Source organism: Siniperca chuatsi, linkage group LG14 (assembly GCF_020085105.1).
Source record: "Siniperca chuatsi isolate FFG_IHB_CAS linkage group LG14, ASM2008510v1, whole genome shotgun sequence".
Lineage (NCBI taxonomy): Eukaryota > Metazoa > Chordata > Actinopteri > Centrarchiformes > Sinipercidae > Siniperca > Siniperca chuatsi.
Window position 1 is genome coordinate 8,914,276 of NC_058055.1, and position 14,160 is coordinate 8,928,435.

At 39.7% G+C, this 14,160-nt stretch overlaps 1 protein-coding gene across 6 annotated transcripts in view; it reads right to left on the minus strand.

Moving 5' to 3' along the window:
- The window catches only part of LOC122888546 (roundabout homolog 1-like), an 84,114-nt gene that overhangs the window by 14,602 nt on the left and 55,352 nt on the right, over positions 1-14,160 (minus strand). For 5 of the 6 annotated variants that reach the window (XM_044223134.1, XM_044223138.1, XM_044223133.1 and 2 more), the window contains 4 exons: positions 6,725-6,882; positions 2,881-3,001; positions 1,597-1,735; positions 1,367-1,494 (listed from right to left, as the gene is read on the minus strand). In XM_044223134.1, the coding sequence (XP_044079069.1) occupies positions 1,367-1,494; positions 1,597-1,735; positions 2,881-3,001; positions 6,725-6,882 (546 nt within the window). Of the gene's footprint in view, positions 1-1,366; positions 1,495-1,596; positions 1,736-2,880; positions 3,002-6,724; positions 6,883-14,160 lie in introns of those variants that run through there. The other variant, XM_044223139.1, reaches the window with a different exon arrangement.

The window sequence follows — 14,160 nt, forward strand, 5'->3', positions numbered from 1 at the left end:
GATATATGCTCATACATTTTTAAGCATAGTTTGAAAATGATGTACATGAAAGGAGATTATGCTTTTGGAATGAACAGTAAAACATTTATTCAGATGTCCAAAACTCTAATGGCCAAAAAAAAAGCCCATATGTCAAAGGACAAGGCATGCTGTTTAGCCTCTATTAGACCCAGCAGACTTGTTGACTGTGGGGTGTGAAAGGTATATGTAATTGCTGGTTTAAGTTACAGAGCCAGCTAGCCTTGAGGCGTATTTGGACAAGGTTACTAATGAGGACATAAACCTGTGAGGGGTGAGGAAGGAGCATTGTGTCTGGATAGAAGGTAGAAGGGTGAGCTGCTGGTGCTGCTCTATTAAATGTACTACACAAACAACGACACATTTTAAGATGGGAACTACTGTACATCTTGACATCTGTAAACTAGATTTATAGTGAAATGAATGGCTAGCTAACTAGCTGGTTTTGGAACTACTGTGAGAGGATGACTGCGGTTATTGTTCAACATTTTTGTGTTCAAAGTATGTCTCTAAAAAAAGTAAAGCACATGATTTTGCAGAAAAGCTGGGTTTAAGCACCCTGTCTGAAACGATGTGCATCATGTATGGGCAACTTTATATAATTTAAAACAGTTTTTTCCAAGTTAATGTCTGAAAAAATACAGATCATTTTAATGAGTGCTATGCTGAAGAGTAATTTCATCTCATACTCGGGACTTGTGCAGACCTTTCAATGAGTAAGCTCCTTGGCCTGCTACATCTGTTTCAAATGGCAACTGTTTCATATCAACCAAATGTTCTAGGTCAATAAAAATTATTCTGTGGTTAAGACTATAGCTATGATTGAGCCTGTCTGTTTCCTCCCGTAATACAACTTCTACTCATCTGCCAGTTATTCCTGCCTTTCTCTATTCACTGCCCAAATTAGCTATGGTCCCCCTTGACGCTCGTTTTCTCAGGTTTTTGGAGGGAGAGGAAGAAGATGTAATTGGAACCATGTCATTTCCCAGTATGCAACCAGCCCTGCCTTATCTTTAATTAAGTCCTACTGTCTTCACAGTCTGTGTCACCCACTGACGTGTGTGTGTGCGTGTTTATGTGTATATATATGAGTCTGTGTGTGCAACTATGGTGTCTTACTGCTCATTTCCTGCCACTGATTTAAGGACAAAAGGGTGTCATTGTGGCAGGACAACTCAGACCAAATGAATCCATTTTCCTGGGTCACATGAACATTTACTTTGCATGCTCTTCTCAGTTTATACAAAAGGAAATCTGAGGCTCTGAAAAAAGCATGTAAACAGTATATAGAAGACAAGGTGGTGCTGCAGTTAGAAGACATTACATGCAAGGGTCGGGTTGTACTGACCGTGTACAGTAAGGGTGGCAGATGCTTCAGACTTTCCAACCATGTTCTCCACCACACATGTATAGGAGCCTTCATCTGAAGAGGTCACTTGGCGAACAATCAAGGTATGGTCCTCTAGGATTTCAAATCTGTAGGCAGGACGGACACACACAATCAAGAGATGAAAGAAAAAGCTGAAACACCATGCTTGCATGGTAATTTATTGTGTATAGAAGGCCTCTGTGCATTACCTGCCCTTAGGCAGGTCAGAATCGTCTTTCCTCCAGCGGACAGTGGGAATAGGGTCTCCTTGAACCACACAGTGGAACTCCACACTCTCGTCTGCCAACACCACCACACTGCTGGGCCGCTTCACAAAGGTCGGGCGCTCTGAAGGGCAGCACAACAGCAACAAGCACAATTATCAATATAATCGTCACAATGTTCTATATCCCTACACTTTATGTTATACTTGCATAGCTTACATCATTTACTTGTTGATTCTTAAGAAAAAATATTTAACTTGTAAATTTTTCAGCCTCTTTGTGTAGTTACTGTAGCTTATCTAAACATTACTGTACCAAGTGTAATAATGGATTTCATATTGTCTTCTGATTAAGGGTTTCATTTTGTTTGCATAGTTTTACAGTAGCATGCACTTGATGCAATTAATTGCTTTGGAATTCATGTATTGAATGTGAGTCAGTCGACTATCTGGTGAGTTACAGAAACACTGAAAATGTTTGTGTAACTAGCACTAAGCTATCTTGGTTGTTTTTTTTAGCTCTAATGTAATAATTCACTTTGACAGAGAATCACTTTTTACTTGAGTATTTGATTAACAGTAACTACCAGTACGTTCTGCTCCCATGACTTCAACCAATTGCTTGAAGAATTGTTTTCTACATAACCAAAAAAAAATAAAAATCACTTCTAATAAAAACAGAAAACCTAGGAAAATATGTAAAGTCAGCTACATATTGCAATTATCATAGAGTTTGGAAAAATTTAATATTCTAGTGATAATCATCTGTCAGTCTCCAAAGTCATTTATTATGCTCAACCTGTAGAACAACATATTATGCTGCATTGAGCAGGATTATTCTCATAGCCTTGAATGGCTCTGTGAGATATTACTATATACTCCCAACCTCAACCAAGGTCATCTAACCATGTGATACTGATAAGAGCTCTATTCTGATGGGAAATGTTAGGAAAATAAGTGGGGGGTGGAGAATAGAGGAAACACGTGCTTGGGAGAGGGGGTGGTGGAGGTAGCATGGGGAGCTCTTGTACTGAAATGTACGCTGAATGTAGCAGCGTTAGACGTTGAGCATATGTTTTGTTGGGAAACCTCTCCAAAGCTGGCAGACTGGATGGTAGTGGTGCATAATCAATATAATTAATGGGTTATTATACCCCGGTGACCTCACAAAGCGGACTGGCAAACTAAACCACCGTGAACTGAGAGGGTACTTAGACTAAGTGAAGCACTGCAACATTGTGAAATGCAATCACGAAGCCGCAAATTTTACCTAGCACAGTGAGTTCAGCGATCTCACTCTCCCTCTCTCCCACCATGTTAGTTCCAACACAGATGTATTTCCCTGCATCACTCTTCCTGGTGTTGGTGATCATCAGCTTGCCACCACGAATCTAAAAGAAAGCACAAAAAAATATTTGCACAACTGTTTTCGCACAAGACCATACCATTCTGTTGTGTACTGTGTTTGTGAGTTTCAGAGTGAGCATCGCACTTTCATAATGCATATCATAATATGGCCAGTGTTAAATGTGTGATAAGATGTGCCACTGCTAAAGTTTTCTCTGTGGACGTGTTTACTTTAATTCCTGATGCCACCCACATATAATCACATCTTTGTCTATCTCTTCCATTTTAAAATATAAATTTTTATGCACTTGATGGCATAACAGCAAGTAGTGTTGTGTATGCTTGTGTGCATCTGTATGCATCCATTTATCTAAGGAATGGAAATTTCACTGCCTTTCAAGCTGCACAGAAGGTCACCCATTATGAAATTACATAATTCATATCTAGTGCTACATTAGCACAGAACCCTGGGAACAAAGACACTACCTTTTTGTAGGGATCTTCCTCTGATGTTCAGACAGCCTACCCAAACTTTTTTACCTTCTCTATACTGATATATCACACACAGAGACACACACACGCGAATAAACAGGCACACTCACACACACAACAAAGAGGTGGAAGATATATGCACTTCATACTGTTTTCATTCTTTTCATATCATCTCCACCATACGCCCCCACAGACCATGGTAGCTGTCTTTATGGTGCTTTGAATGTGAGCTACTGTACTGATAGTCTGCAGCTACCCAGGGTTAGAGGTGATACCAGAGCAGCAGTGAGGAGAAGTGAGACTATAGCACAACTGCTGATTTGAAGACTTCAAAACATACAGAAAGCCATTGCCTACACCCAGACATCTGAAATCTCCTCCCAGGCATCATCTTCAATTAAAATTTTTTATTATGATTTAAGATTGCTTTTTTCCTACTCACACTAAGTAATGGAATCTATTCATATATGCCTGCTAGAGACACACACAGCCTGTAATAGCACAGCTCTGTTATTTCTTAACCGAGGTCAGAGGTCAAGGCTGCCTATAGTGCTGTGTCCATGAAGCAGGCAGGGAATTCAGCATCATGCTAGACAGCACCTGGCTTGGTGAGCGCTCTCCACTCACCTGTATACAGAATACATCATTAAATTGCTGCTGCAGGGATGAAACCAACAGCCTTTCCTTTATTAGTCAGCGTCCTCCAGGCTAACCTTCCACCACAAACAGCTCATACTGTATACCAAATAAATAACAACGGTGGCCTAACTGCGGCTGACATTCCAAATCTGTTGCAAATGATTGGTTTTAAGAGGAAGATTTAACAAACTGTGGTGTGACTTGTGGTTGTATGTCCTTCTCATACACAATGCCAACCACTAGAAATCACAAGGAGCACATGGGGGAGTTGTGGAACTGGTATTGCAGATTCAGCCATTCCTGACAGTATTCAGTGGATTAGGTTTGGATGTTTGGACACACAGTAGAGTCTATGTTCTATATATGACTAAAAACATAACTGCACGATTGCGTAAAGGGACAGCCATGAACAAGCCATGGATGGTCTCTGACATCATTGTTGGAATCCTAGCAAATAAGACAGGCTGCATGTTTTGGCAGACAGTAACAGCATTTTATTGGACCAAAACAAAACATATTAAAATACAAATAGATGAATATAGCTTTTGTTTTATTTTTTTTCAATATAGTTCAGTTTTTCTGTGGCTTATTTCCACATCGAAGATAAGAGAATTGCATGAAATTGAAAGAATAATCAAAGTTAAACGAAATAGCGGCAAATATTAAATAGGGAACCTATGACATGTAGACATACAATTTTTCTCCAATTACTTGAATCTTGGTGGATAGATCTATTATTGGCTCATAATTTTTCCCATATTGTAGTTTTCCATTTCATAGAGCAAGCAATAATATTTTCATTAAATTTATAACCATATGAAAATTAGGTGACTGAGGTCACCCAGTTGAACCCTGGATAAAAAGATTTGTGTCTTAGATTCATTGAGCATCCATGGGCACTTGGACTGCTGAGTCTGTCTCTTGAGGAACCAATATCAAATGTTGTGGCAGTGTAATGATGCCAGTAAAGTATTCCTCAAGGACTGCAAAGATGATCTTGCTCCAACCAATGCCATTGACTAATGCTATACTTCTGTTCTACAACTTTTTGCTGTTTGCTGTAAATACTGCTGCACTAGTAACTTTAGCAGCTGATTAAAGAGCAGACCAAGAGCTTTTTTATTTCCTGGACTGACCGCTCCTCGTTTTTAGCAGCAATTCCATTGCTCAGAAATCCAAATGTGGTTTGTCTATCCTCCATCTCGGACACTGAAACCTCAGCTTTCGTTTCTGCTCTGTTTCAATGTGTTCTCTTTCTTCTTCACATAGCCTTAGATGCCCTACAGGCACACACATTCTGAAGCTGCTTATAGTGTGATTTACATGTATTTTTCTATATAAAGGCACCCTACTTTTTTTTAATTAAAATCCATAAATCACACTTTTCCTGTGTGTGAGACTCTTCTGAAAAAAATGTTTAAGAATTAACTCACTTTATCTACATATCAGTATTAATAAATGATGGTCCAAGACACAAGGGAAACACTAAAAAAGATGGAAAGTAGCCATGAATCACTTGTGGTGGACTCCTTTGGTCTCTTTACAGTAAGTGATGTCTGAGTGAACTCTCATGGCAAAGACATATTTCCATATAGAAAAGATGATGAGGGAAGACAAAGGCAGGCACGCAGAAAGTACAAAGCAAAAAGCAGCCTTTGTATTTCCCTCAGAGGAGCCTCCTCCCTGGCTCTGATCCATGCCTCTTCTTAAATCAGAGATAGCTGCTCTGTCCATCACAGTCCCCCAGAGAGACTCTACCTGTCACTCCACACTTACATGAGCTTTGAATCTGCTCTTGTGTGTCCCCAGGAGCATGCACAGACATTCAAATAAACAAATCAACACACACACACACACACACACACACACACACAAAATCATCTGAGTTGCATGAATTGAAACCTGGTTCTATTCTTGAGTTAAAGGAATGAGAAACCTGTTCTTGCTGGCCTGACCCATCAGACTCTTCTGGGTCGGAAATCAGTTCAGTGTGTACCAAAACAAAATCACTGTGTACTGTATACCACATGACAACTAAATATATGAGATTACTAGCATGCTGTAGATCATAGTGTATGATGACACGTACTTGTGCAAGCTTGTTGTTGTTTTCTGTTATTGCATATAAAATGGCATTATATTTTTTCTGATGCACTATTTTCTGGTTAGCATTTTTCTGTGCCAAATAAAGCCTCTATTCAGTTTTCAGATGGCATTTTCAGTTCTGTGCGGGATCTCAGAGAGGACATGGGTACAGATGATTATTATTTAGTGTTCACATGACACAAGGAAATTATTTTGTGATCTTGACTTAACAAGCTTGCTTTTCCATAATTCAAAATTACTGAGGTGAGAGGTAATTGGTTCTTGAAAGGGCAACTAAATACCAAAGATTTACTCCAAATAGCTTGTGCTGCACAATCCAAGTGTTGTGAAGCCATGCGATTAATAGTATCTTACAGTAAGAAACCCCATAGCACACGTTTTGTATCATGTGGATGTACTAATCAGTGTGTTATCTCACTGTTTGACTCTAACATGATGGTAAGTAATGACAAAAATAAACATTTTGTGTGAACTACTCCTTAAAGGTCAGAATGATGCGTAATGCTCCAGGTGAAAGTGGTATCTCTTACTGTGATGCGTTCATCTCTATCTTCTAAGTTGGCACCATCTTTCCTCCAGGAGATCGTGGGTTCCGGGTGCCCACGGGGTGGTTGGCACTCCAGCACTGCGGGCTCACCCACTGCGACCATAACGTCCACTGGGTTCTGTCTGAAGTCATCGCGTAAAACTGGAAAACACACAGAATGGAATTAGAGTGGAATTTAATGAGGTTTGACTATGATTTGACAATGATAAATCACAATATTTGCTCATATTGTTGGTGCCTTCAAGTGGGTTAGTATTTATTTTGTCAATGAGAAGAGTCCATTTCAGTGACTGACGATGTGGTGACAGTGATGTAGTACTCACAGCTTTCACAAGTGGGGATTTGTGACATACTGTTTGCTGATGCGTTTTTTTAAATGTCAGAGCCCAGGGAAATTGCTTATTTATTTATTATTTTTTGTTGTCTACCCTTTTCATGTTCCTAGCATGGCAATGAAACACACAAAACTAATGCCACTTTTGTAAGGGGCACAATGTCACTATCAGTTCTATTGTCAGTCACCTAGCAACAGTGTTCTCAAGATTTAAACCCCTTCAACAGCAGGATATTGCATACTTGACTTCCCATGTTGAAAATACAACCTTATGAGTTCCATTTGAAAGCAGCCTAATGAAGAGTTGTGTGCTAGCTCTGTTCACATCTTTTAAGAACAGCATACCAACTCTTGCCCAAAATACCTTCATTGTGATGAGTTGTTCATATACTGTATCTATTATATCATATTTATGATACGTCAGTCATGTAAACCAGCCTTGTAACATAACCTGCCGGGTCCCTCATGTGGTTACTCCTATACTCAAACAGGGGATAAGGTCTATTGAGACAAGCTGCTGAGAAAGCTGCTTGTCTTAATGGCTGTCAGTAAGACAAGAAGATACACTGCTACAGAGCAATGCAGAAAGGTGAAATCCAGACGGCTCCACTAGCAGACAGCGGAAAGCTACCACAGCAATTTATCATCTTTCCACGAGTAGCCTGCACAGAGAAAAAGAGCTCGCCAGCCAGAAGCTGAACTGGAGACAAAGCAAACTCGCATCCACTCCAAGAAGCCCAACATAAGAGTGTGATTTCTAGTGGCCACAGGCAGCTCCTTCCTGTCTACACCATAGACCATATATAATCTCCACTGTACAGCCTCAAGCTCTAAACAGCATGCGGAGGAGCAAATTCCTGATGAGTGGCAGGGGATTCTAAAAACTTAAATGTGTCAAAAACATCAACTGGAATAATGTCAGAGATTTATTTAAAGATTACAGCAAGAAAGAAAGTGGAACTGGGATCTGTAAAAGAGAAAGGGCTACACTATAAATTAAAACAACCTTTTGTTCTATATAACTGAGCGAATTTCTGCTCCTAGTGAGGTGAACATGTGCTAATGTAGACGCCTGTGCATGAGTGACTGCTGTTAAGCATTCCCAGTCTTAAATTACAGGGGGGGCTTAGAACCTGAACAAGCCAAGGGAGCTGAGCCAACATAGAGAGAGAACAGCAGAACTCAGTAGAGCTGGGTTGGGGTGAAAAGACAGGAAACAATGAGGAAAAGACATAATCACTCCCAGATGGCGGCAACTCATTCACCTCTGGCTACGGATTTGTACATATAACACTGGACAAGCAGGCCTGAGACGCCTGATGAGCACCGTAGATATGGGAGAACAAATTGGGACGACCTTCTAATTGGAGGTATTTTGGCCCCCGCACTTCTTTGAGCTCCACTCTGCTGCTCTGCCCCTCTGACCCTCTGAGCAGGGTTGCGACTGGCTGACTGCAGTTGACTGAGTGCTGATGGGAAACAGCTGTCTGACGACCCCCTCCCCACCACTGCCAACACCACTGTGTCACATGATAAAAGGCATTCCTCGTGGGATGCAAAAACATGGTTGAGGTTACTTCAGACAGGAAGAAAGTGAGACCATCACAATTGGGCATACAGTGTGTGTGCGTGTGTGTGTGTGTGTGTGTGTGCATGTTGATTGATTGACTGATACTATCTTATAATTCCAATAGCAATCAGGTTACACATCTGTTTTTACTATCGTGTGAGGTCTAAATGTCTCCATAGGATTTGAAAGCCTGGACTATTTCCTCAAACCTCTTTGTTAAAGATTAATTTTGGGTGATAGCGTTGGAGTTAGTGTAAGAAATAAGGCAAGGAGAGGTAAGGGTTAAAAGCAGAGGAAGCTTATGAAGGTTAGTGAAGAATGTTCTCATAAGTGTGCATGTTTTTGGGTGTACGTGAGCAAGGAAAAGTTGGCACATTTATGCATGTTATACTATTGTGCTGGGTAAGCACACAAATAATCTGGAACATGTGTTTGTAAAACTGACTGTTTATATTCTCAGAAGGGAAAATGTATCTGCTTATTAAGTTATAATAAGAAATTATGCATGCCCAAGTAAAAACCATGCAAGCATACACAAATGTAAATACTCTGATTCTCAAAACGAAAGCTATGCTAAGACCAGTTTTTCAACAGTCTTGAATGCCTTTTCTTGTCATCTATAAGCTCCACACAATTCATATAATTTCTGCTTATCTGTAAACATATCCTGACAAGCTACTCTCTAGGAGTGATGTTGCTGACACTGCTGTCTATCCCTAAAGTCAGTGGCGTTTGCAAAACCAGGCTTCATAGGCAGGGAGAATGAGGAAAAACATTTGCTGGATGCATATTTAAAATGTTGCAGGCTGATTAATAAAATGTGGACATCCTGCAACGACTGCCCTGATTTCAGGGACGTTTGAAGAATTATGCAGAGGACAATCACCACAAATTAAACCCTCTTTCTTACCTCTGCTATAAAAACACAGACGCATTTTTTTCTCAGAAGAATTTGATTGCAGAATCATTAATATTTCTCCTCTCCCTCCCTCTCAACTTCATCAACTAAATCTTTAACTTTACTTTCCCCTTGTTTTCCATTCTTCTCTTTCACACTTGCATCTGTATTTCAAGGCTTTGTATGCTATCATGCCTCTGTTGTTATTCTCAAATCATACTTGTTTATTTCACATGTTGCACATGTGTGAATTCCCAGGTTTTCGAAACCATTCAAAGCATGTGGCCCCTGGCTTCTAACAGTGAAACCCACATCTACAGCTTCTGAAGCCAACCCTGGTTGCCTGTTTAGCTGCAGCTTTGCACCTCTTTCTGTCTTCTTTTTTCCCTCCATCTGATCCCTCCAGATGAGGATCTCATAGCCCACTTCAAAGCATCAGCCCCTTGGCCTCACTACCCTATATCTGACAGTGTCTGACTTGTTAGTCCTCTGGAGCCAGAGCTTGAAAGGCCTACTGCAGCCGAGCTCCAATAATCCTCTCTGCAGAGTCCAACTGGACCAAAAAGGAATACAGTCTAACCCTACAGACAGGGGCGGGATGGGGGACACGGAGTAACCTTATCACACTACATCGCCACGTGAGACAACCAGAGACACCTTTTGTCGCCACAGTCAAAACTAACCCTCCCTTCTTACGCCATTTTGTATTCAAAGTGCTTTTACATACTGCAGGTCCAGCTGTACAACTATTTTGGTACAGCAATCATTTGCATGACCCAAAGTCAAAAACAACATAACTGCAAGGCACTGATGGTTTAACTATAGAACAGCTGTGCATTCTTCTGCATCCAACTCATGTTATAGAGGAGGAATACAATTAGCAATCAGCTTATCCAAATGCCCGTTTAGAGACTACTGACTGATTTAAATTTTTTAGGAAGAAGAAAGCATAACACTTTGGCATTTTCACATCATTAGTTTGATGGGTTATATTTTTTCATATGTTTTGTAATTTATCAGACCCTTCATATAACAAAAAAAGCAGAACACAAATGAAAGCAGGGAAACATGCCATGGCATGTAAGTCACTGCTGGCTCGAGGAATTAAATATTAAGAATGGAACCACAATTTTTACAATCAGTAGAGTCTGAGCTTGATAAGCATAATTAGCTGCCAACTGTATAATAAATACTGTTTTCTTTGTGAGGAAATTAAATGGAGGGACGCTTCACCCTGAGTTTTCAATAGTAGATTCAGATTCAGTAGAACTGTCAAAATGTGTTTTTGTCAGAAGAGGATTTATATGGTTTGTTTTTGACATTAGGGAAAAGGAATAGTTCCACATTTTGGGAAATATGCTTATTTGCTTTCTTGCAGAGAGTTAGATAAGAAGATTAATACCACTCTCATGTCTGTACACTAAATATGAAACTACAGCCAGTGGTCACTTAGCTTAGTTTACAGTCGCATAAAGACTGGAATCAGCTAACCTGGCTCTGTCCAAAGGGAAAATAAATCCACCTATCAGCTACACTAAAGCTCACTAATTTACACAGTATATATTTTAATCAGTACAAAAAACCAAAGTGTAAAAATGATAAGTTGTGGTTTTAAGGGGGATTATGTGCCGGACTATTTCTTGGCCAGGAGAAGTGACTGAGTCTTTGCTGGTTGCCTGGCAACCTCACAGCGATGACAAGACTGTAAGGATTCCCAAAAAGTTGAACAATTCCTTAAACCAAAATAGAATTCCATTAAAATGGAATAAAATGTCAAACATACAGTAATGATGCCTATCACATGTTACCAGAGGCTTAAGGTGATGAACTGTTATGGCTAAGAGCCAAAGCAGCTAAATCCCCCAAAGTATTCAATTATCAGTTAAATATAAGAGCACATTTGAAAAGCTAAATAAGCAACTGTTTGGTATTTCCTTAATATGACTGAAAAAGTGAATGTGAAAAATTAAAAGTTCAATGAAATGCACCCTAGAAAATCAAGTTTAAGAACATCAACCTTGTCTCTAAAAATGACTTCCCATATTCTTGTTTTTCCTTACATATTGTAGATACAGCGTGACTATTTTTCTTATATTTCATCATACCATGTCAGTGATATATAAATACTAAAATGGAAAAAAGACAGAGGCAGAAGCTGGAATTACAGTTCCTTCTCTGTTCCATGGCATTCTGGACTGAAGCCGCACAAAAACACATTATTCCAAGAGTAAGTAGTAATACGCAAAAATAAGTACAGACATCTATTACACTGTCCTGAAGTCTTAATGTTTCCCAGTGCTTAAAACATTAATTTCAGCTCAAACCAACCTCCTTTGACTACAATACACCAGAGCACTGACTTGAAAATATAGAAATACCCAAAGCTAACCTTAAAAATACAGCAATCATTCAATCCCAGCAGATACGAAACCCTTGACTTTTCTCACAATCTATCTCCTGACCTCTCTCTACCCCCCTACCTCTCTGCTTCTATCCATCTTCCCCCTTCTCCACCACCTCCTACTCTTCTTCTCCTCCTTGCTGTTACAGAGCTGCCGTCTTGAGAGACAGAAAGCTGTAGGAGAAACAGCTGCTCCACAGAAAAACCAATATGTGAAGCTCATGCACGGTATAGCTGGTCAGATAGATCAAAAAAGAGACAGACACACACATACACACACACACACACACACACACACACACACACACACTCACAAAGGAGGTCCAGTGGGCCCTGTGCCCCTTTGCAAGCACATACCAAAGCCAATAATATAATATGAACTGCAACCATGCAAATCCAATAAACAATGAAGGTCCTGCACATACAAATTAGGATACATGCATTAGCTCAGTCTCATAACTATGCCACACGAGATTTGTAGAATACACACTAGCATCCAGAAGACGCCGCACGCTGCTTATAAAGGAAACAAAAATTTCTTGCCTGTCCTCCCCAAGCTCCCCTATTTGAATTTCATTTTCTGCAAAGAAATCATTACTCAGAAAAGTCCCAGGGCAAACAGATTTTTTTGCATGCAGGGCCATAAATCTATCTTATGTTTGGCAAGCCAATTAACTCAACATAGGGGCTCACTTACAGGGATAAAGCTCCTGGTTATAATATTTGTTGGGCCAAATTTTACACTTTACCTTTTGTGTTTATTTTTCTCTCATATACTCAAAGAACCTGTCAGGCCCTGACATTAGCTGTTAACCCAAAGTTTACCTGTGCTATCTGGATTGGTATCAGACAATTTTTTACTTTTAATACCATTATTTTTATCTCACTCCATCTTGTGACAATTAACATTTTGTCACTACCCCTTCTTCCTTCAACCCAGAATATAGACAGAAATAACCCTGCTACACATAAAAATAGAACATACAGCCACTCTTGCTACTATACTCATATTTAAACTAAGACAATTGTCTGCTTTTTTATGGTGTTGTTTTCTGTTTTGTCTTGTTTTCTGTGTCTTAATTCAAACTGTCATGTTTTATGTTACAATTGTGGCCTGTTAAGTTATACTGTTTTGCACTATTAAAAATGCAATGACAACAGACAGGTAAGTCAAAATAAAGTCTGACAGAAATGATGGTACATGTGTAATGGACATACATACAACCTATTAAGAGGCACTGCATTCTGACAGGGGTTTTATGTGCACCATGATCAGTGTGAGTGTGTGTGTAAGGATGGATGCACTGGTTCATCAGTTCTTGGATGTTCTGACACTCTAATCCTGTTGATGTACGTGCAGAACATATCACTCGTGAGAGGCAGACATTAAAACCAGCTAAAAGGATTGTGTAACCTCCATTTTAATCTCCTCCACTCATCCTATCCCTCTGTAAGAAGGAAGACAGGAGAAAGAAAAAAGAGGAAAAGCATTGCTGAGAATAAGGAGAGGGCAGATACAGAGAGTCAGACGGACATGAAGCAGATTAGAATAATTAGGCAGAAGAGCTGGGTGAAATAGCTCTGATAGGGTTAGGAAAATTGTCAATCACACAAAAGTACAAAAGGTTGACTCACAGTTTCTGTTGTTGCCTAAAAAGTCTTGATTTCTCTCATTTGTCTTGTGACAATAAAGCAATAAAGTAACACTACATTGGATGATGATCAGAGTTCTATAATGACTAGATTTAACGTGGGTGGTGCAGGTTCAGAGAGCAAGCAGGGAGGAAGAGATCGCAAAGAGAGATCAAAAAGGACAGAAGACTACATTTTCATCTCTGATACCTTCTCTGTGATTCCTTGCTCTTCCTCACAATGATTTATCTCACCAATAGTATTCACTGGAGCACATGCTGGTATAAAACAAAACCAATGTCAGATACTGAATCATCTGAGAATCACAGGAGCAAGATATGAATACAGTAGTCCAGACATTACATTGTTTTTGGTTTTAAGGTTTTAAGAACCAATGCTGTAGACATATTTATGAGCTGTAGAGAATTTTATCAACTTAAGGGTTTGTGAGAGGTTGAGAGGAAATACAAGCTGACAAGTAGTTACACATGTTCAGAGAAACAAACACATACACATGCTTGTTTGTTTATGGGATATACATAGTGTTTTTATTGAAAACATTCCCCCACATGACTTATGCTCAT